This window comes from Copadichromis virginalis, linkage group LG3 (assembly GCF_057382275.1).
Source record: "Copadichromis virginalis isolate Kocher_CV1m ecotype Utaka linkage group LG3, C_Virginalis_male_GT1.1, whole genome shotgun sequence".
Classification (NCBI taxonomy): domain Eukaryota; kingdom Metazoa; phylum Chordata; class Actinopteri; order Cichliformes; family Cichlidae; genus Copadichromis; species Copadichromis virginalis.
Genome location: NC_140620.1, coordinates 18,029,620 through 18,052,053, shown reverse-complemented (window position 1 = coordinate 18,052,053; position 22,434 = coordinate 18,029,620). Strand labels below are relative to the sequence as shown.

At 38.8% G+C, this 22,434-nt stretch overlaps 2 protein-coding genes across 2 annotated transcripts; one reads left to right on the top strand and one right to left on the bottom strand.

Moving 5' to 3' along the window:
• Positions 1-254: 254 nt before the first annotated feature.
• On the bottom strand, positions 255-3,988 carry LOC146713167 (GTPase IMAP family member 8-like). The gene is made up of 2 exons (XM_085437642.1): positions 3,964-3,988; positions 255-2,530 (listed from the first exon to the last, which is right to left on the bottom strand). The coding sequence occupies exons 1-2, from the start codon at positions 3,986-3,988 to the stop codon at positions 324-326; spliced, it is 2,232 nt and encodes a 743-aa protein (XP_085293768.1). The 3' UTR covers positions 255-323.
• A 4,177-nt stretch (positions 3,989-8,165) lies between these two features.
• LOC146713166 (uncharacterized) lies at positions 8,166-20,907 on the top strand. Its single transcript, XM_085452328.1, has 4 exons — positions 8,166-8,279; positions 15,578-16,315; positions 16,502-16,665; positions 20,337-20,907. Exons 2-4 carry the CDS (start codon positions 15,605-15,607, stop codon positions 20,422-20,424), a joined length of 963 nt encoding a protein of 320 aa, XP_085308454.1. The 5' UTR covers positions 8,166-8,279; positions 15,578-15,604; the 3' UTR covers positions 20,425-20,907.
• Positions 20,908-22,434: the final 1,527 nt, after the last annotated feature.

The window sequence follows — 22,434 nt, the reverse complement described above, 5'->3', positions numbered from 1 at the left end:
CAACACAAGAAAATAATTTCCATCAGTAATGTTTGATTCATGATACATTATTATAAAAATATGTTTGTTCTACTGACTTGGACAGCTTTAAAACAGAGTTTAGATCATCTTAAATGCTGATTGTTTTACAGTTTAATAATGTCTTCATAATGACATAATCAATTTTTAATTTCCTTTTTTCTGTAAAATTAAAAAATATATTTGATCAAAATACATTTAATAATCAATAAATGCAGTAAAATAAGATAATAATTCTAAAATTTGATTTCCACTCTGTATATTCATGTTTATGTTAATGAGCTGCTGCCAAATAACACTGCATATCACTGTAGAACACAAGCCTTCTTTTTTATTTTAGCTGCAGGAATATAATGAACTCCAGCTCCCACTCCAGACCCTACTAAACCTCCTGTTGCAGCTCCCACCGAAGCACCTACAATTCCAACTGTAGCTCCTACTGCAGCTCCCACTGGACCTCCTACAAGTCCAACTGTAGCTCCAGCAGCAGCAGCTGTGAAAACAGCTGGAATACCAATTCCAGCACCAACTCCAAGACTCAGTCCAAGAGCAGATCCTATAAGAATTGCAACCTTGCTGTCTTGAATAAACTTATTTTTCCGTTCTGCTCTGTATGTTGCTTCTTCTGGTGTCATATTTTCTTTGTTTATTAGTCGTTCCACCTCTTTCTTTATAGCCTCCTCTGCCTTATCAAACATTCGATTGCTGTAGTAGCTTCCTCCATTTTCCTTCACCATGGTGTTGATCTTCTCCAGCAGCTCTCTGACCTGAGCAGGATTTCTGCTTCTGTTGTTAAAAACATGATATCCTCCTCCACACTGATTGATGAACTCACTGAGAGCTGGATTTTCAATGATGCATTCCTTTATGGAGACCTTCAGATCATTTACATGGGTAAACAACACCATGGTGTAACAAGCGGCTTTGTCTCCAAACACATCCTGAAGGATTCTCACTGTTTCTTGTTCTTTATCTTCAAACTCTTCTGGATCGACCACAATCAGGAACACATGAGGACCAGGAGCAGCCAATGAGATGCATCTATTGATCTCTTTCTTGAACTGGTCTAAGGTGAACGTGGTGTGAAACAGGCCTGGAGTATCAACTACAGCCAGTTTTTGAAAGTCGAACGGAGCTGTTTCCTTCTGACACTCTAATGTCACTGGGGAAGTAGATGATATTGATCTAAATACATTTCCCTCTAAGATGGTGTTTCCTGCTGCACTCTTCCCAGCTCTGGTTTTTCCCACAAGAACTATCCTGAGGTCTGGTTCCACTTTTTTAAATGCTCTCTCTGCCTTTTCAAACATCTCATTGGTGTAGCAACTTCCTTTATTATCGTGAACCATGTTCTTTATCTTCTCCAGGAGCTCACTGACCTGAGCAGGGTCTTCACTTCTGTTGTTAAAAACATGATATCTTCCATGACACTGACGGATGAACTCACTTAGAGCTGGATTTTTTATGAATGTTTCTATTGTGACTCCATCATACTCCAGATTGTCTCCATAGGTGAACAGGGCCATAGTGTACCGTGCTGCATCTCCTCCAAACGCATTCTGAATCTGCCTGACTGTCTTTTGTTCTTCTTCTGTGAATCTGTTCGCCTGAATCACAACCAGGAACACATGGGGACCAGGAGCAGCAAAGGGGATGGATCTACTGATCTCTTTCTTGACCTCCTCTTCAGTCTTACTGGTATCAAACAGACCTGGGGTATCAACTACAGCTAGGATTTGACCATCAAACTGACCTGTGTTCATCTGACACTTTGCTGTTGCTGTGGAAGCATTTGGTGTAGACATAAATACTTTTTGTCCTAAGATGGTGTTTCCTGATGCACTTTTCCCAACACCAGTTTTTCCGACAAGCACAATCCTGAAGTCAGCCTGTCTGAATATTTCACTGGTGTAGTAGCTTCCTTCATTTCTGTGAACCATGTTGTTGATCTCCTTCAGTAACTCTCTGACCTGAGAGGGATCCTCCATTCTGTTGTTAAACACAGGATATTTTCCTCCACACTGACTGATGAAGTTATCCAGAGGTGGGTTATTACTAATAAATTTATCTATGGTAACACTGTCTGCCTCTGGATCATCTCCACAGGTGAACAAGACCATAATATAACGTGCTGCTGTTTCTCCAAACACGTGCTGAATTCTTCTCACTATTTCTTTATCTTCTTCTGTGAAGCTGCCAGTTTGAAACACAACCAGGAACACATGGGGACCAGGAGCAGCAAAGCAGATGCATCTATGGATTTCCCTCCTCACATCCACGTCAGTCAGTCTGTTCTCAAACAGATCTGGAGTAACAACTACAGTCAGGATCTGACCCCCAAACTCTTGTGTTTTCTTCTGAAACTCTAAAGATGACCTTGACTCAAAACCATTTCTATTATTTCCTAAAATGGCATCTCCAATTTTGTTCTTTCCAACTCCAGTTTTTCCAAGAAGCACAATCCTGTACTCTGGTTTATCTGGTTCTTCTTGTTGTTCTGGCTCCTCTAGCTCTGCAGAAAAATATTATGAACATTTTACTGTTGTTGGTGTAAAAGGCACATTTTACTATTTTCTTTCTCCAAAATTAACATTTTTTACAGATGAAAATCTGAAAACAAATATTTGTTAGCTTCCCTCAGTTGTTTTGCAGCCGAGACTAGGGCTTAAGTCACTGAATAAACAAACAAATAAATAAATAAATAAAGAGAAAACTCTGAGAGAAAGTCTTTGACCCTGTGGTGGACAGAGAAACTGCAGGTTTCTGCATTTCTACACTTCTTCTTTTAGGCCAGGGGTGTCGGACTCCAGGCCTCGAGGGCCGGTGTCCTGCAGGTTTTAGATCTCACCCTGGGTCAACACACCTGAATAAAATGATTAGCTCATTACCAGGCCTCTGCAGAACTTCAACACATGTTGAGGAGGTCATTTGGCCATTTAAATCAGCTGTGTTGGAACAAGGACACATCTAAAACCTGCAGGACACCGGCCCTTGAGGCCTGGAGTTTGACACATGTGTTTTAGGCATTAGATGTTAAAATAAACTCTAAATCATTTCATTTTGGGAGGTTTAATAGAATCAGCTACATCTTTGGAAATAAGCCTAATTGGAATGGCTCTCTCCTAATCAGACACTTCTTTCTGAGAAACATTCCCAATGATCTATAAAGCACACATTCTTGGTATGAAGTGTTCAGATAAGAGGTATCCAGTGGTAATTGGAGCACTAGGTGTGGTGACTCCCAAGCTAGGAGAGTGGCTCCAGCAGATCCCAGGAACAACATCTGAGATCTCTGTCCAGAAGAGCGCAGTCCTAGGAACAGCTAAGATACTATGCAGGACTCTCAAGCTCCCAGGCCTCTGGTAGAGGATCCGAGCTTGAAGGACAGACCACCCGCAGGGGCACAAGGGGAATTTTATGGAATATGTATTTATTTAATTATTACAGAGAAACTAATATGAACTCCTTTTCCATGTAGTAGTGTATCAAATTAAATTTGGATAACATACATGCTTGCTATTACCTGTTTGAACTGTGAACACTGTGAACATGAAACCTGTACAGAAGTTCTTTTCACCAGTATTGTTTTCAGTTTTACTATTCAAAGTGCTAAAACTTTCTTTTCTGTAGTTTTAATTTTTTGCTTTCAAAAAGTCATTGTGAAAGAAAATAATTAATATTTTAGCCAAATTCTCTTAATGCATGCTCAATCAACCAGGTAAGGAAATCCCCAGAAGTTCATTTTGTTCATCTGGACAAAAACACTATGTCCAGATCAACAAAATCAACTTTCTGGGATTTTGACATGAAGTTGACATGGAGTTATGTTCTCCTGAACATTAAGATTGCATTGGTGTATTTTTTTTATCCAACTAGACATTGGAAATATAATTTTTTGTGTCATATTTAAATGTACATTGAAAAAGTGAGTTTAAATGTCCTTACCTGGTAGAAGCTCTTGGTCAGACATGTCTGTATAGCAGTTTGTGTGTCACTGCCCGTCTTGCTGTCGAATAACTTCTTCTTTATCTCACGACTCTATAAGAGACTCTTTCTAGCCCCTCCGTGCAGATGTGGACTTTTGGAATGTTGCAACTTCCTCAGCATCACAGACCGCTCAGTCAAGTGCACTTCAGACATCGTTCTTACGATCACCAGCAGTTGACGGCTGACTTGAGGCAGATCAAGCCATTGAGTGACGATAAAAATCAAGGGATAAACCTTTTTTTGACAGCATGCCGCATGCTTCAGTTACATTATTAGTATGTTTGTTTGTGTTGATTAGAAAATATATTTTAGTGCCAGACACTAAAAATTTTGAAATATCATGATATTGAAAAAGGTCCAAGGCTATTTTTTAGGTAAAGGTTGGCAAGACTAGTTTTATCTTCATATTGTTCCATTTAAACCATAAAAGTAGACATATAAAGTGTTTAGAATACACTTTTCTTTCATGACAAACCATGTTCATTAAATTAAATTAATTATGTTATACATTTAAAACTCTTACATGCAGATATTTAAAAAAAATGACACAAAATACAGTCGTGGCCAAAAGTTTTGAGAATGACACAAATATTAGTTTACACAAAGTTTGCTGCTAGACTGCTTTCAGATCTTTGTCCCAGTTGTTTCTGTGATGTACTGAAATATAATGAAAAGCACTTCATATGGTTCAAATGGTTGGTTTTTTGTACTGTTTTTATCAATAAATCTAAGCAAGAAAGGACAAACACCCATGTGTGTTGATTTCTCCCTAAGACGGCAAACTGAAACACTCCAAGTTGGTGACTTTTGGAGATTTATTTCCCTGGATGATTGAGAATGCATCAAGATGAAACACAAAAGGAAGTTCAAAGCTTTTAGCAGCTCCAGCACCCCCTCATCCACACACCCCCACTCCCCTCCCTCCTGAATTCCTTTTTAACAACCTAATATACATATGAATGACTAGCCAATTTAGCTTCCACTTGGCTGAAGCTAAAGCTTTGCTAAAAGCCTACCAGCCATTTGGCTGGTGGTGGGTTTTATAGGTAGAAAGGTAGAAGCCTGGGACTCCTAGTGTTAACACTGCAGTTTTACATGTGCACTTCTTTTTTTCTTTTTTTTGCAGTCCATACATACAATATTGATTTGTAATTGATTATCTAACAATCCTGTACTTAAATATTAGTTCATCAATATTGTAGATAATGTTAAACTTAATCATCATCTTGACTCCTCTGACGACCTGTTTGCTGCTGTCTGTGGCGGTGGGGAGAGGGGACACTTGGGCATTTATTGCAGCATATAATGTGTTTTCTGAATACACTGTGCTTTTTCAGCATTCAAAGACTGATGGCACTGTGTCAGAGCACTACCTATGAATTTCAGATGGATCAGGCCTTAACTTAACAAAAAAGTTATCAATAGTTCTTTTCATCTTTTCTTATTACCCACATCTACATCCACTTCTGTCGGGCCAAGGCTGCTCACTAGGGCTGGGTATCATCACTGATTTCTATAATCCATTCGATTCAGGTTCTCAAAGACCAACTTCATTCTAAGCCAAACACTAGAAAATATGTTGACGCATATCTTCCCTTTGGCTTCACCTGCACAAGTGCCAAGGTAGGTCTCCCCTGCAGGATTGGTTTTCCCTTCGTCGGGAGCAGCGCTGGGCTCTTCAAATCACGGACAAACAATGGAGGGACAGTAACTGCGTGTATATGTATGCGTGTGAAACCTGCAGATAGTTAGATTAACAGTAGAGCAGGGCGATATGGCCAAAAATATTTATCACGATATATATTTGAAAATTTGTGATTACGATATAACTGACGATATAATTGATGCGAGACAAAATACAACTCCACAACATTACTAGCGCAAAAAGACAACCTTCCATTTATTTTCACTTAAACAAGAAGCTGGTTTTTATGTACATTAAAGCTTTATAAAAATGTAACAGTGCAAATGCAAATTCCTTGCTTAAAGTTTAACCAAAAGGCATTTCCAGTAGAAATGGGCTGACATATCCTGAGTATAACCATGTATAAAATCCACTGAAGTTAAAAAGAGGTGCTTTGCAACATTAAACTGCAGTGTGCAGTACGTATTTTTCAGACCATAAGGTGCACGGGATTATAAGGCACATTAAGCAAAACAAAGCAGTCAGATAAATCAAACTTTATTAAACTCATTCTTCTTGCTTCCTCCACTTCTGTACCATTGATTCATTAATGTTGAATTCTCTGGCAGCTGCTCTATTCCCATGTTGTTGCAGTATATTAATGATTAACCTCGTAATGTGGATGGATTATCTCAGTTGTTCTCCTGACTGAAGTTTGGTCCGTTTACAGCATCCTGCCATGCGATTGCATTTGTCTCTAACCACGAGGAACCTTCACGTTAACTTTTATAAGTGGAAAAGTGTTAGTGTTCGTCCTCCAGCTTCACTGTTTATGTTATGCTAACATAGCTGTGTCGCTAGCGATCACGTAGCACATCATTATATACCAGCTAGCCCAACTTCAGTAACCCTACAAACGTCACTGCTGTTTAGTTTCCTGTCTTCATTTATGTTGGAAGTGATAGCAGAGCTGTACGTTTGATTTTTTTCAGAAATCTCTCAGTCAGAACATGCTATATCATGCTTAGGTAACTAGCGAAACTAGCGAGCTAACTTCCGCTAGCTTCCTGCTAACTTCTAACTCCGTTAAATGTAATAACTTTTGTTTTCATGGATGCCTGGAAGTTAAACTTTATAGTTACACCTGGGAAACCAGCAATGCTGATCGTTTTATTAAAGATGAAAGAATTTAGACAGTTTTTAACTCTCAGTGATGCTGCAGTGTTGTTTGACCTGAAGCATACAGAGTTTAGGACCCAGATTACTCCCAGATTTAAGAGCATCTTAGTCCGACAAATACGACAATAACAACGGCCGCTTGCATGTTCTGCAAAAAAATGTGTTTTGTTGTGTATCTGACGGACAAACACCAAACCAGTTCCACATCACTGAAGTTGCACCATTTATACAAACCAATTCTGGTTCATCTGTTTCACTCAACAATCGGCCATGTGCGTATGAAAACAAAGGCACGGCGCATGCGCGTTTTACTTCCATTCTATCGCGATATTTCATTTTCCTATCGTTGCCTATCATTATACCAGTATTACCGTGAACGGTATAATATGGCCCAGCCCTAATTAACAGTATTTTTGTCTCTATCTGCAATTCATCTCATGTAAACAATAACGTGGCGCACAGCTGACGTAAAAAAAGGCACATACCTTTGACGTTGCATGACGAACTCTGTATTCCTCATCCACACGTAAACGCAAAAAAGGAGTTTTAAAAAATCGCAGTTTTCGGTGATTCGAAACACCGTTTACGTGTGGACGAAACAGCTGCGTTTTCAAAACTACCCATGTAGGTTCGGATATAGCATAAAAGAGTTTACGTTCTTACTACCTGTAATTTATTGCAGATTACTTGTTTGCTTAATTGTTTACTAAATGTTTGAGGTGTGAAATAAACTGCAATGGAGCAAAATATAGGTGTGTGTGGTTGGAGGATGTGTCCGCGCACGAGGGGGGGCGCGAACATTTTTCTTGTAAAACAAAGGGGGGCCCAGCAAAAAAAGTTTGGGAACCAACGTGCTATGCTGTCCTGCAATAGGTGTAGGCTGCTGGGGGGATTCCCATGATGCATTGTGTTTCTTCTTCAGTCACCTTTCTCACTCACTATGTGTTAATAGATTTCTCTGCACTGAATCATACCTGTTATTTATCTCTGGCTGTATTCCACAGCAGCACAGCAAAGGACCACTGGGTCAGACCTGCTTGCTATGTGCGCAGTTATCTATGACACAAAGTTCACAAACTGCTGTGTTTAATATTTACTACAGCTGAGCACTTTATCATCCAAAGTTAAAACTTATTGCTGCTGTTACATATCCTCCTGAGGACCAAGGAAAAAATGTCTTTCACTTTAACACTTGTCTACTACAGAGGACACAATGAATAGGCTGGGTTTCAGGAGGACATAATCATGACTACGATGACCTGGATGACTGAGAACCTTCACAGACATAATCATGAAACATGACCGTTATTCTGATTTTCCAGCTTTGTTTTGAAAATCATCACAGGCTCCATATTCCTGGTATCACTCAGGTATTTCCAGGTAAAGGTGGAGCCTGACAATATTATGGGTACAGGAGGAAGTAAAGTTGAGTGCAGGTGGATGTTTCAGTGAAAACGAAGTCTGAGACACAGTGAGTAATAGAATTTTTTCTCTCAGTTTAAAATGTCATTTCAAATGTTTATGTCCTGCTCTGTGCATGTAATCACTAGATCAACAATAAGCTCTCATCTTGTTTGAATCTGAGTTGTATTTGCTGTTAAACATTTTTGATCTTTGGAGATTTTTAAAACCCATCTGAGGGATTAAGGAAGCGCAGTCTTAAACAGAAGCCCCAGGTACACCATCAGCCTGTTCATGTGTCTAACTGCTTTTCCCCACTCAATGACATGCCTGCAGGGGATCAAACCCCAGTAATCGGTGATTCTGTTCTGAGACGTGAAGCTAGAGACACCAGCAACCATAGTCAATCGTCTTCCAGGGGCCAGAGCAAAACTGAGGAAATTTAAAACTGCTGGCTAAACACAAATGGAAATTCCATAAAACTGTAATTCACATTGGCAGTAATGACACCTGGTTACATCAATCGGAGGTCATTAAAATCAATATTGAATCGATGTGTAAATGTGTCAAAACAAACTATGTAGTTTTCTCTGGTGTCCTCCCCAATCGGACCAGGAGTGACATCTTCATGACATGTTTAGCCGCATGTTCTCCTTAAATTGCTAGCTGTCTGAGTGGTGTCCAAAAAATGATGTGAGCTTTATAGACAATTGGGGAACTTTAAAACAGAGTTAAAAGGGAGTTTTTCCTTTGCACTGTTGCCAAAATGCTTGCTCATAGGGGGGTCATATGATTGTTGGGGTTTTCTCAGTTGTTTTATTGTAGAGTCTAGTTTACAATATAAATTCCCTTAAGGGAGATGTTGTTGTGATTTGGCACTGTATAAATTAATTAGAACTGAATTTAAGTGAACTGAGATTTAAATTGAATTGAATTTGTAATAATTATGCTTTCTCCTGACTTTAACTCAGTAAGGGTCCACTGCAGTCTTCCCATATGGAAAAGATATGTATAAATCTTATAAAGTTTGTATCTGTCTTGTGTGAAACTTGTATGAAAAGCACACAAGAGTGAAAACAGATATAAGATCCCTTGAAAAATTATACAATGAAACTTGTATGTTTTGGATACTTACTACAACAATATTTGAAAGTAATGAGAAAGTGGCCACTTTCATGAGTAAATCATGTAAGTTTTTACTATTTCTTTTCCATATGGGTTTGGTTGGCTGTCTATAACAAATTCTGTATTAGTCACATTTCCTGCACAAAACCACTTTGGTCACCTGTGTTAAACTAAAAATAACACGTATGTGCAAAGGTAGGGAGGAGCAGTAAGAAACAAAGTCAACTAACATTTATTTCACCTGAATGTGACCTCACTCACCCCATCCTGAAAGGTTGATATCAACCTGAGTGTTGATACGGTTATCTACGACACAAAGTTCACAAACTGCTGTGTTTATTATTTAATACAGCTGAGCACTTTATCATCCAAAATAAAAACTTATTGCTGCTGTTACATATCCTCCTGAGGACTGTGGGGAAAAAATAATCTTTTACTTTAACACTTGTGTTTATTAACCCTTCTAACAAAATCCACAAACATTTTCCTTGCATTATCATGTTGTTTATTACAAATGTTATTTATCGCATTTGATAGATTGGGTGTTTTTGGCAACTTTTCGTTAATAACAGTAACAATAATTTTTGACAACGAAAGAGTTTTATCCATAACATTTTGAAATTACCATTTTTTTTCTCTCAGAAACTCATGTATCACATATGATACAAATGGCATTAAAGGGTTAAGGATATGCCTGCTCACACGCTAGCTCCTGCGGCCATTGGTATAAAGAACATTTAGCAAGTGCAAAAGCATACATCCTTGAGGAGAGCCAGTGCACTAGGAATGATACTGTCATTCACTCTCAGCCTCTGAAACCTGTCTGTTAAAAAACAATCTAAAATCCTAGAGTATTTAAAAGTAAAATGGGAGGCAGACCCTTCAGTTTTCAGGCCCCTCTTCTGTGGAACCAGCTTCCAGTTTGGATTCGGGAGACAGACACTATCTCTACTTGTAAGATTAGGCTTAAATCTTTCCTTTTTGCTAAAGCATAGAGTTAGGGCTGGATCAGGTGATCCTGAATCCTCCCTTAGTTATGCTGCAATAGGTGTAGGCCAGGGGTCTGCAACCTTTAACACCCAAAGAGCCATTTGGACCCAGTTTCCACGCAAAGGAAAACACTGGGAGCCGCAAATACTTTTTGACATCTAAAATGAAGATAAGACTGTATATATTGTTTTTTACCTTTATGCTTTGTGTGTGTTTGTGTGTTGCTTATGAAATCCATGAAGCGCTACATAGAAAATTACATTTTATTTATGTAATTAACACATTTTGAACTTGTAAACAAATATAACAAAAGGAAAGACACCCAGCTGAACTAAAATGATCAAGCAAACAAAAACTGTTGTGAGCCGCCACCCTTATATTGCCTTTGGGCTTTTGGAGCTGACTTTTAAAAAATAATTGGAAAAAAACCACTAGCTGCTAAAAAAAATTAAAAATAGATATTTTCAAAATTCTGCCTAAATATGTATTTTACCTGGTTAATGGTCTGCAGCGCTGCTGCAGGGGAGGTGGACACACGTGAGCGGCACCCGCAATCACGCCTCGCCGCCTTAACATCTGTGCCATCTATGCTGTTGTGTTGTTGTTGGTATGTGTCGGGCTGTGAGCTGAATGAAGTCACTTTGATCTTTATGCAGGACTGTAAGCTGTCGTCTGTGAGGCGTGAGTGGGGTTTGTTTTTAACATAGTTCACGGTGGAGAACAGCTGCTGACATAATGTGGATCCAAGATCCATAATTGGCCTACCTGGGGTTGAAAGTCTCGATAAATGCGCAGCGTTTCGGCGGGTATACCGGCTTCCGCCAGTGTGACGCTTATTTTGAGTGATGAAAAAATAATAGAATATAATTTTATTTTAATATTTCAGTATCACAATGATCTTCCAATTTAGAACTACAAGTTAAAGAAGAACTAACATAAATAAAATACACTTCAGCTAAATACTTCTAATTTATTTTCCCAAACCACGCAGAGCTGCACTATAAGGACTGAAGAGCCGCATGTGGCTCCGGAGCCGCAGGTTGCCAACCCCTGGTGTAGGCTGCTGGGGGATTCCCATGTGTTAGGGTCGTTGACCCGGTGTTTTCAGTTTTCAAGCTTTCCTCACATCAAGAAGCTCTCAATCAAAATCAATACAGCTCCTCCTGGAGCCTGTGAGGGACATTTTATTCAGGCAGTACTCATGTTCACTGCTAAACAATTACAGCTTCAAAGCAAGAACCTTGAGAGCCAACTGCTGCTGAAGCTTAACCATACATTCCAAATTCCTTTAATTTTAAATATGTTTCTATTGTCTATTCTGTAAAATAGTCAGATGTCTATTCATATTAATGTACAGAATTCACCTGCTACTACTGCACATTCACCCAATGTATATACTATATATATATATATATATATATATATATATATATATATATATATGTATATGTATATATATAATGTTCTTCCTCTCCCCCCCCCCCCCTTTTTGCACATGTCGAGGAGCGTGTCAGGCTACATTTCACTGTGTGTTATACATGTATAACTATGCATGTGACAAATAAAGAACCTTGAACCTTGACCATCATTTCAGTGAGTGACGAAATGGCACACTTCTGCTAAATATGCAGAGATAGATGCACACACAAAGTGAGCTGCCTTCTATGTACATATGTTGAAGTTGCCTCATTCTAATGTTTTCTCTGAGGCTGCTGTGCCATTTGGAGTAAAAGTGAATATAAAGTATACAGCATATCTTGTCACTGGAAATGGTTTGCACTGTTCATATATTTATATTACTTACTATAGGTATGGGTTAAAAAAGCTTTATGTTGTGAAAAACTGATATCTGGAAATTAGAATTGTTGTGCCTTAATTTGTTGATGTTTTTATATAAATTCTCTTTGAAAATACTAACATTTGTACATTTATTTTTGTTTATCTGACAGCATTTATTTAAAAAAAAAGTAAAAATTATGTCAGATTTTACAACCAGTTACTCAGTACTTGAGTAGTCTTTTCACCAACTACTTTTTTAATCTTGAGTAATTTTTTTGAGGAATACTGTTATAACGCTACTCTTACTTCAGTACCATTTTTAGGTACTTGACCCACTTCTGGCATTTAAGTCCTTAGTTTTCTCCAGATCATTGTCTTGTCATGGTTGTGGTCAATTTTGCTTTTGTGTTTCAGTTCAGTTCAATTCAGCCAATCCTTCACTCTTTCAGTCAGTCTCATGTTGTGTTCATCCTGCCTTCCTAATAAAAACGATCTTCATCCTTCGCCAACCCCTGAGTCATGCATTTGGGTCCTTTCTTTTCCGCATTCACACAGCGACCCCTGACAAAATGACAACTCATGTGCCAACACGCAATGATACCAGCCGAATCTGAACTGTATGAGTTGCAGCAGGCACCACTCTGCGTTTTGAGGGAGAGCTGAGGTGGAAGCCTAATGTCTCACATATGAAAACTGTCTCTCTCTCTGTCTTTCGCTCACCCGCTTTCTGTCGTGGGTGTCACTCCTAAAAACTTCCCCTTTTCCCTAAACAACCAAGTGCCACATGTTGACGTATCATTTTTTTGATTGGCTGACATGGTAAACTCTAACACCAATAGGGAAGGGGTGTATTTTCTTTTTCTTTTTTCACTTGCAAAGGGAGAGTATTTGCTAGCGCTGTCTGTAGAAAACGCTGTTTTTACCGTCCTTCCCGCTGTAAACACCACTGTTTTGTTCAGAAAAAAACATCGCGTGTATTTTTTATCATAACTCTGGTTTTACGTGGCCCATCGACACAAAAAGTCCGCACTTTTGACCCAAGTTGAAATGGAGACTCTGACGTGCTGCATCTTGTAGCTGTGTCGTCTTAAAATGGTTATGTGATTTTGACGCGCTGGCACGTCCCGCGACCCCAGAAGGTTTTTTAATGGCAGGACTTCTTTAATCAGTTTTGTAGGAATGGGGTCTAAAAGACACGTTGATGGTTTGGAGGAAGTAATTACTGAAGTTAAATCAGAAAGACCAATTGGAGAAAAAGAGTCTACATAAATATCAACGGTACTAAAAGTAGCTGTAGATGCATGGGAGTTTGCACAACCAGTCTACATGTGTTTTGTGGACTTGGAGAAGGCATTTGACCGTGTCCCTTGGGGCATCCTGTGGGAGGTGTTGCGGGAGTATGGGGTGTCTGGCCCATTGCTACGGGCCATTCAATCCCCATACAACCGTTTCAAGAGCTTGGTCCGCATAGCCGGTAATAAGTCGGAGTCGTTCCTGGTTGGTGATGGGCTCCGTCAGGGCTGCCCTTTGTCACCGATTCTGTTCATAATTTTTATGGACAGAACTTCTAGGCCAACCAAGTGGCGGAAGGCACTTAGGTGGTCTCAGGATATCATCTCTGCATTTCACGGATGATGTGGTTCTATTGCCTTCATCGGGTGATGGCCTCCAGCTCGCACAGGAACGGTTCGCAGCCGAGTGTGAAATAGCTTGAATACGGACCAGCACCTCCAAATCTGAGGCCATGGATCTCAGCCAGAAAAAGGTCAAGTGCCCACTCTGGGTCAGGGATGAGTTCCTGTCCCAAGTGGAGGAGTTTAAGTACAGTGGGATGCAAACGTTTGGGCAACCTTGTTAACAGTCATTATTTTTCTATATAAATCGTGTGTTGTTACAATAAAAAAAATGTCAGTTAAATGGCCCAATGGCCCAACCCCCGGGCCTCGGACCGGTACAGGTCCGTGAGTTGTTTGGTACCGGGCCGCGAGAGTTGGGGCTCAGGTGTGAAATATATGGTTTTCAGGGTTTTTATCGGTTTTCAGGGTTATTTTGTTATCGTTTTTATCGTTAACTCGGTTTTCCTGGGTCTTTTCACGTGTGTTATGAATAAATCTTCTTTTTTTCGGTACCGGTACTAGTTTTATTTTGTTGTATTTATCCGCGACACATTAAAGGCCGGTCCGTGAAAATAATGTCGGGCATAAACCGGTCCGTGGCGCAAAAAAGGTTGGGGACCGCTGATATAGGAGACACACACAGTGATATTTGAGAAGTGAAATGAAGTTTATTGGATTTACAGAAAGTGTCCAATAATTGTTTGGTTAATTGGTGAAGCTGATTGTAAAAACAAAGCTCTCTCTTTAATTTACCGGTCGATCTACGTCCCTACCCTCACCTATGGTCATGAACTGTGGGAAGTGACTGAAAAGAACGAGATCATGGATACAAGAAATGAGCTTCCTCCGAAGGGTGGCTGGCCTCTCCCTTAGAGATAGGGTGAGAGGTTCAGCAATCCGTGAGGGGCTCAGAGTAGAGCTGTTGCTCCTCCACATCAAAAGGAGCCAGTTGAGGTGCTTTTGGCATCTGACAAGGATGCCTCCTGGGCACCTGGGTGAGGTGTTCCGGGCATGTCCCACCGGGAGGAGGCCCCGGGGCAGACCCAGGACATGCTGGAGAGATTATATCTCTTGGCTGGCCTTAGTATTATCCCAAACAAGCTGGAAGAAGTGGCTGGGGAGAAGGAGGTCTGGGATTTTTTGCTTAGTGCTGCTGCCCCTGCGAAACGACCCTGGGTAAGGGCCATCCATCCATCGGAAGATGATGGATGGATAGATGGAATTCTGTTGGAATAGCGTTCAGGTGCTTTTTTTTTCTATTATTGTGTTGCTCTTTGTTGTTTGCTGTCTCCTCTGTTTGTTTGTTTGTTTGTTTGTTTTTTTTCTCCATACAGGTGACCCAGGAGTTTGTTCTTTTTGTTGTTTGTTTTTTTTTCTCCCTTCCCCCCCCTTCTCACCATCTCTTCTCCCCTTAGGTTTTCTTTCTTTCTCTCCCCCTCTTTCTCTCATTCTTTTCCCCCTGTCCTATTTAAAAAAAAAAAAAAAAAAAAAAAAAAAAAAAGATGACAAAGGATGAACTGAAGCTCCGCCATCACGTGATGTCACATGCTGCTGTTTCTGATGTCACTTTAAAAAAAAAAAAAAAAAAAAAAAGGAATAGCGTTCAGGTAGCTGGTGTGCTCTGCTTGGCAGCCTATTGGCTTGAATGCCAGGTCTGTCCAGCATCCTCCCCCGCCACCTGATCTAACTCACACAGGTGGTGATCGGTTGACAATGTAATTATGTTTTAAAATTAAAAAATTGACATGACATTTTCATAAATGTTGGAAATTCTACAATTCTGTTATTAATTTAAAATGTTGTTGTCTCAAAATATTTGAATTTTATTTCTGATTGTACTTATGTTTTCCTTTTATAGAGCTGCTGACGTAGGTGTGACACCAAGATGGATGATGCAGACAAGATCGTGAATAAAATCTTCTCATGGATGGATCTACAAAAGGACAGTGTAGACAAGTTGAACGAGCTAGCCAGTGAGTTGGAGGAACAGCAGAAGACTATTAATGTCACTAAAGTTGTCGGGAGCTCAGTGTCTGTGGGTGGTGCAGCTGCCATGACAGTAGCAGGTGTAGTAAGTGTTTTAACAGGAGGACTGTCGATACCTTTGTTAGCTGGAACAGGAGCAGTGGCATCAGGTCTCGGTTTGGCTACTAGTGTGGGTTCTGATGTTGTTGGTGCTGTCTTATCAAGTAGGACTATGAAAGAGGCCCAAAATATTTCAAAAAGCCTTGATGATCTTACAGCAGAAATCACAGCACTCATGGAGTCCCTCTTAACAAAAGCAACAGGCAGACAGCAACGGGGTAAAAATGTTTCTCCAGAAGAATATGTGAAGGAGGCGATCTTGAGAGCAATGGCCAAACGCAAGGGTTTGATATTAAAGGAGAAGGACAGTTTAATCAAGCTGTTATCTCAGCTGCCTCTTGAGAAGATCTTTAAGAACGACGCAGAATCAGACCTCCTCAAAAAGTCAACAACGGAGGTGCCACTGCTTTCAGACTTTGTTACAGGGTTGGTCTCAGAAACACTCATGAAAAATAAGGTCAGCAAAGCCAATGCCCTGGGTTTAAAGGCATCGACTACAGCAGTTGGAAAAGTGAGTATCAGACAGCCATTACAATGGGCGGGGTTAAGAAATACTCTAGACCAGAGTATGTTTGTGTTTCCAGAACCACTAATCAGAGCACTAAACAACATACTCAGATGTGAACTAACATTTCAATATAAAATAATCTCAGTGCAGTAAATCCTGGAGCTCTTATTCTTAAATGCTCACTTTCAGATTGGCAGAGGGGCAGTAGGACTTCTGTTTTCGGTTCCTGAGCTCATTGAAAACTGTAAAAATCTGAACAACAATGAGACAGACGCCAGTCGGTACCTGAGAGTGAAGGCTGGAGCAATACAAGAAGCTTACGAAGCCATGAAATCAGAGCTGGATGAAATTGAGTGAGTAAAATGAGAAAAATTTATTATTTCATAGAGGGTGAAGGGCTGTTCTGGAAATATTGTTAGAGGCAAAGTGCAAGATGCGATCTGATCGGCCCAGCACCGTAAATACACTAAAATAAAAACCATGCTAGTGCATCAGTAAATGTCAAATGAATTAATTTTTTTATACAGCACTATATCACAACAACAGTCACCTCAAGGCCGTTTTTATATACCCCTACCCTCACTGAGCTGTGAGATGACATGAAAAAATTATGTTTCAACTCAAGAAGCTAACATGCAGCTATATTTCTCTTAAAAACCCAGTAAAATTGTTCTTGTACAGCTGTTTATTAATGGTAATTTTAGAAAACAACAAGATAACATTTAAGTAAAACCCACTACAAATTGATGTTAATTCCACATAGTTATTAATTTTGGTGCTAGTTAAGCAGTATACAGGACACAATGTCATCAAACTGTTAAACTCAGCTAAGTCCAACATTCCGGTAAAGATTTGGACCAGCTTAGCATTGCTTTAGTTCAAGGAAAGTTCATCAGGACTTGACTAACAACATACATTACATTGCAGCATCATAACTTTGTAAACATTTTATTAGGGACTTTCAATTCAATTACATTTTATTTATACAGTGCCAAATCACAATAACAGTCACCTCAAGGCACTTGTTGAAAGGTAGACCCTACAATAATTTATAAAGTTTAAAAATCAGTGACAGCACTTTCAGAAAGACATCTATACATTTTGAGAGAAGCCAATTGAGTCTAATAACAGATAAAATGCTGTGTTGAGGCTGTCATTTTTACCATCTACATGGATCTTAAAATCACTCACAATAATGATTTTATAAGCAACGTGAGCTCTGTGTGAACAAGAGTACACTCTGGAAAGTAGACTTTGATGGTGTGACTGTACAGTTACTATACAGTATGGCAGCACTTCATAATGCAGCTTACCTGTTAAAATGTAATGTCCCAGTATTTACCATGTTTTCTTGTGACTTTAGGGTGTAATTATTTTTGTATTTGAAAATACTGACTGCTTCCAAATGGTGCTTAAAATATAAGCACAGTAGAAAAAGAGAGTAACAACTGTCAGTTTTACAGAAAAGTAAAAACATATTATCTCAATTTAATCTTTTCAAAGTTTTCAGTAGGGATGGAATTGATAAAAACGTAGTGATTCTGAATACATTATCAATATCACTTAACAATTTGATCCCTTGTTTTTATTCTCATTGGGTTCACACTAAGCAGCACATCGAAGACATTACATTCATGCAAATTGCATGCTGAGTGGTCAAATGTGTGTGTTGGACATAGTTCTCCATGTAGGACAGTGATCGTTGTTGTCACTCAAAAAAAGTAATCACGCATAGTATTACACATATTACACAGAACACTTTAAAAAAAGTATTGCTGTACGTTACTTAATTACTCCCAGGAGAAGGTAATTTATTATAATACTCATTATGTTACTTTCGGGTTTTTCCCTAAAATGACCTGAAACACATTGTTGCATAGCTACCATTTACTAATATAAATCTATTGCATTTTCATCTTTTTGTGCAATATAAAATATAGTATGTCTATATCCAAGCTGTAGACTGTGACACTATTTTTCTTCACCTGTGCGTGAACTGAAATCAGCTCATTGTAGCTCAAGTGCAACTGGAACTGATAAGGAAAATCTACAGACATGCTGACAAACAATTCCAAGGAACTGAACAACTGGAAATCATTTCTCGATTCTCATCTATACTTCTGAATCTCTTTGGGGTATTTAAGGGAAATCTTTCACTTTTAACATTTTAGATGCACAGGATTATTAAGGGTGTGGTCTTATTATGCTGTATCCTAACTTCCCCTTTATTTACTACTATTTAATACTATTTGTTAGTATTCAAACTGTGAAAAGTGAAATTGAGTATATACTAGAGCTGGGTGATATAAGATTTTTTCATATCACGATATGTTTTTTTCATTTCAGGCGATAACGATATCTATCACGATATAAGCCAAATAACTATATTTGTAAGATTTAAATGTGACGTTGCTCACAAGTAAAATGTGAAATAATCAGCAGCTTGTTTTTATTTAAATATTTATTTCCCATAATAAGTTCAACAGGGTAGATGTACTTAAGGAACATGAGACTTTTTCAGATAAATGAAGGCAAATATTACAAACTACACAAAAGGCAGCCGCTAAAGCGTTTAAGTTTAAAAATAGAACAAACGAAACACTACTAACTACTAAATCTTAGTTTGTTTTACAGAAGAACAGACACAACTGACTAACTTTTGTCAATATCAAATAAACTGAGAACTAAAAGGAAATTCTCAATCTCTCCTTGTTGTATAGCTTAGCTTTTCAAACAGTTTTAACAGTTACTTTAGTCTGACAAAAGCCAAATGACGAATTAGCGCTTCCAGTCAGAGACTGAGGCTACGTCCACACGTACACGGGTATTTTTGAAAACTGAGATTTTCCGTTTTTGTTTTAAAAAATAATCCCGTCCACACATAAAGGCAGAAATGAAGGAAAACGCTGCTATGAACATGCCAAAGCAGCAGGTGGCGCTAGATTCCTAACCGTGCAGAAATGTTGGCCAATCAGAAGTCTAGAAGCCTCAGTGGGAAAAAGTAAACAAAGCTGGGGCATAGAAGCAGAACCGAGTCGTATGTGTGGAGGGACAGTAACTGTGTGTATATGTAAGCATTTAAACACTGCAGAGAGTAGAATTAACAGTATTGTAGAAATTCATTTCACCGAAACAATAATGTGGCGCACAGTGTGACGCATGCACCAGTTTATTGTATTTCCAGACTTGCTTTCGGCACATTTACAGTGCACGCTACTCTGTTTTTTGTCAGACTTGAAATAGCCGAAATACCTTCACACTACGGAACTTCTATGGCTCTTCCGTTCGACAATCTCTCCGGCATTGGAACCATCATCTGTTTTCTCTTCAGTCACGCTCGGTTGATTTTTCTAGTCGGCACACTCATTTCCTCCATTACCCGCTGGCTGCTTCCCAAACAAACACACGTGCGGCTTGGCACTTGTGCTGTACGTAACAAGTCACGCGACGTGACGCTGCGGCTGTGATTGGTTCGGCTCTGCGCTACTTAATTTGGATTGGTTGACCTTTTTTTATTCTTTTTTTTTTTTTTAAGAGGACAAGAGCGGCGAGGTCTATCGCGATAGCTTAATTTCTCTCTTGAGTAAAAGTTATAACGCGATACATATCGTTATCGTTCTATCGCCCAGCTCTAGTATCAACACAATAAGATGTGACAAGTTATCAACAAACAAAACATATCAATTAAATTCTTAATAAAACTGGTGTCAATACAAATATACATGAAAAGCAAATCTAAATGTTAAGACCACTACAAGGACCTGTAATGAGTATTACTAACATTTTCTTAATGTTTGAAGCTAATTTTAATCTTAGACAAAGGCAACGCTCACTTCTTTCTTTTTCTTTATCGTGAGCCCTACCTTTACTCGCAGTCACTGACAACATATTTATCTAGTTTTGTTCTGATTCTGATATGTATATCAATTTCCTCCAAAGGACAGGATCACAGAGATAAGGTATTAACAGTTAATGTCAAACATTGCCTCACAGTGAATTTCATCCCTTTATGTTTTTCTTTCAGGGCAACGTGTGCGAGGTTAGCTGACACAAAGTGGAAGAAGTACAGAAAGAGAAGCTGTTTGTGTTCATGTGCTTCTTCATCACCATGATATAACCAAAGAGGGATCACTGAATCATTTCTCATGTATGAAAATATGAATGAAAATATGAATAATATTAAGCATCTGTGAGCAAGTGTTCTATAGCCAGTGTGGGGACCAATATATATATTAAACATCTGTCTTTCTTTCATTTTGACCCCAATATAAATTAAATCTTTAAAGAAAGTGCTGTGAATGATGAGTTGCCAAGTTAGTTAGAAATATATTGTACTATAAGCTCAAGTTATTCACATCCAGATATTTACATATCAATACCTATGATCCATGACTTGCTCCTACATAATGTTTAATGTGTAATCAAAATAGATATCTAATTTTCCTAGCTGATGGCACAATTAGACATTATCAGTATATTTAAATGGACTGATTCTTATACAGTGCTTCTCTACTCGCTCTCTTCATATTCTTAAGTGACTAATAGACATTCATACAGGTAGCCAGTGTTACGCATTCAAATATTGGGGATGGAGACAAGAGGAAAAACCACAATAACAACACTGGTCCAGCCGGGTTGAGTCAAACAATGATTTTAATGATCACACGCGTGGGAGATGGACACCGTACGCAGACAGCATCAGATCTCAAAATGGTGGCGCATTGATCAAACTCTTATAGCCTCTAGTTGCCCCCACCTAATCATAAAAGCCTAAACATTCACATGCTTTCTCTCACACAGCGCCTAAGCTATGACCTTGGCTCCCTGTTTATCTGCTCCTGCTGAGATGGGGCAGAAAACTCCAGCATGTTCCGTTCTCTTCTAATCAGACAAATAAGGCGATGACCCTCTGTGAACAGTATTATTATATTATTATTATTATTATTATTACAACTCAGCAGTATACTGCATCATAAAACAATATCATTCATTCACAATGAATCAGCAGTCTAATATAATGCAAATCAGTTTAACTAATGCAATAGTTATCACCTTCTTCTAATTCAGGAGAATAATGCAAACTAAAACTACATAATAATTCACAGTCTTTAATTAATAATAATAATGGATTGGATTTATATAGCGCTTTTCAAGGCACCCAAAGCGCTTTACAATACCACTATTCATTCACTCTCACATTCACACACTGGTGGAGGCAGCTACAGTTGTAGCCACAGCTGCCCTGGGGCAGACTGACAGAAGTGAGGCTGCCATATCGCTCCATCGGCCCCTCTGGCCAACACCAACAGGCAAGTAGGGTAAAATGTCTTGCCCAAGGACACAATGACCAAGACAGAGAGCCCAGGGATCGAACCGGCGACCTTGCGGTTACAGATGCGATTCCCAACCCCCTGAGCCACGGTCGCCCTGTAGTTAATTATAATTATAATTAGGGATATAACATGGCATAAAATAATATTATAATCCCACACCAGCCAGAATGAAGCTTCAACCTTTAGCTAGCACAATGTGTCACATAGTATCATGATCCAGTATACATTGCTCTAAAGTTGTTAATGTTGCCGACAAATTATGCTTATTTCACAAAATAATGCTGGCATAGGGAACTTTTTTAGTGTACATGATTTTTGCAGATACAGCAACAACTTATAATTGTTTAAGTAACAATTTAAATATATGTATAAGTGCTTAAAGTACAAAGTAAACTTGTGATCAAAAAAGCCTGCAGTCTGCACTTGTTTTTGCTTCTTAAAGTACATTTTAAAGAAGAAAACAAAATGAATATATACAAAATACACATATCCAAATATCTGGGTCCCGTCCCAAAATAAAGGTGTATTTTTGTTCTTTAAATTCTTTGCCTGGAGTAAGTATTTTGGATCGATATATTCCACTCAAATTATGACCTCATGTGATGCCTGAATTCACAATCTACTTTTGTAATTATATTTCAAGTATTTAAAAATAACATTAAAATTCATTAAAATTTCATAGAAAAAAAATCTGTTTTACAGTGTATCCAGAACCTGACCAAACAGGATACCACAATCTCAATATCAATATAATACTATAATAATAATATAATAATCAATATATATATA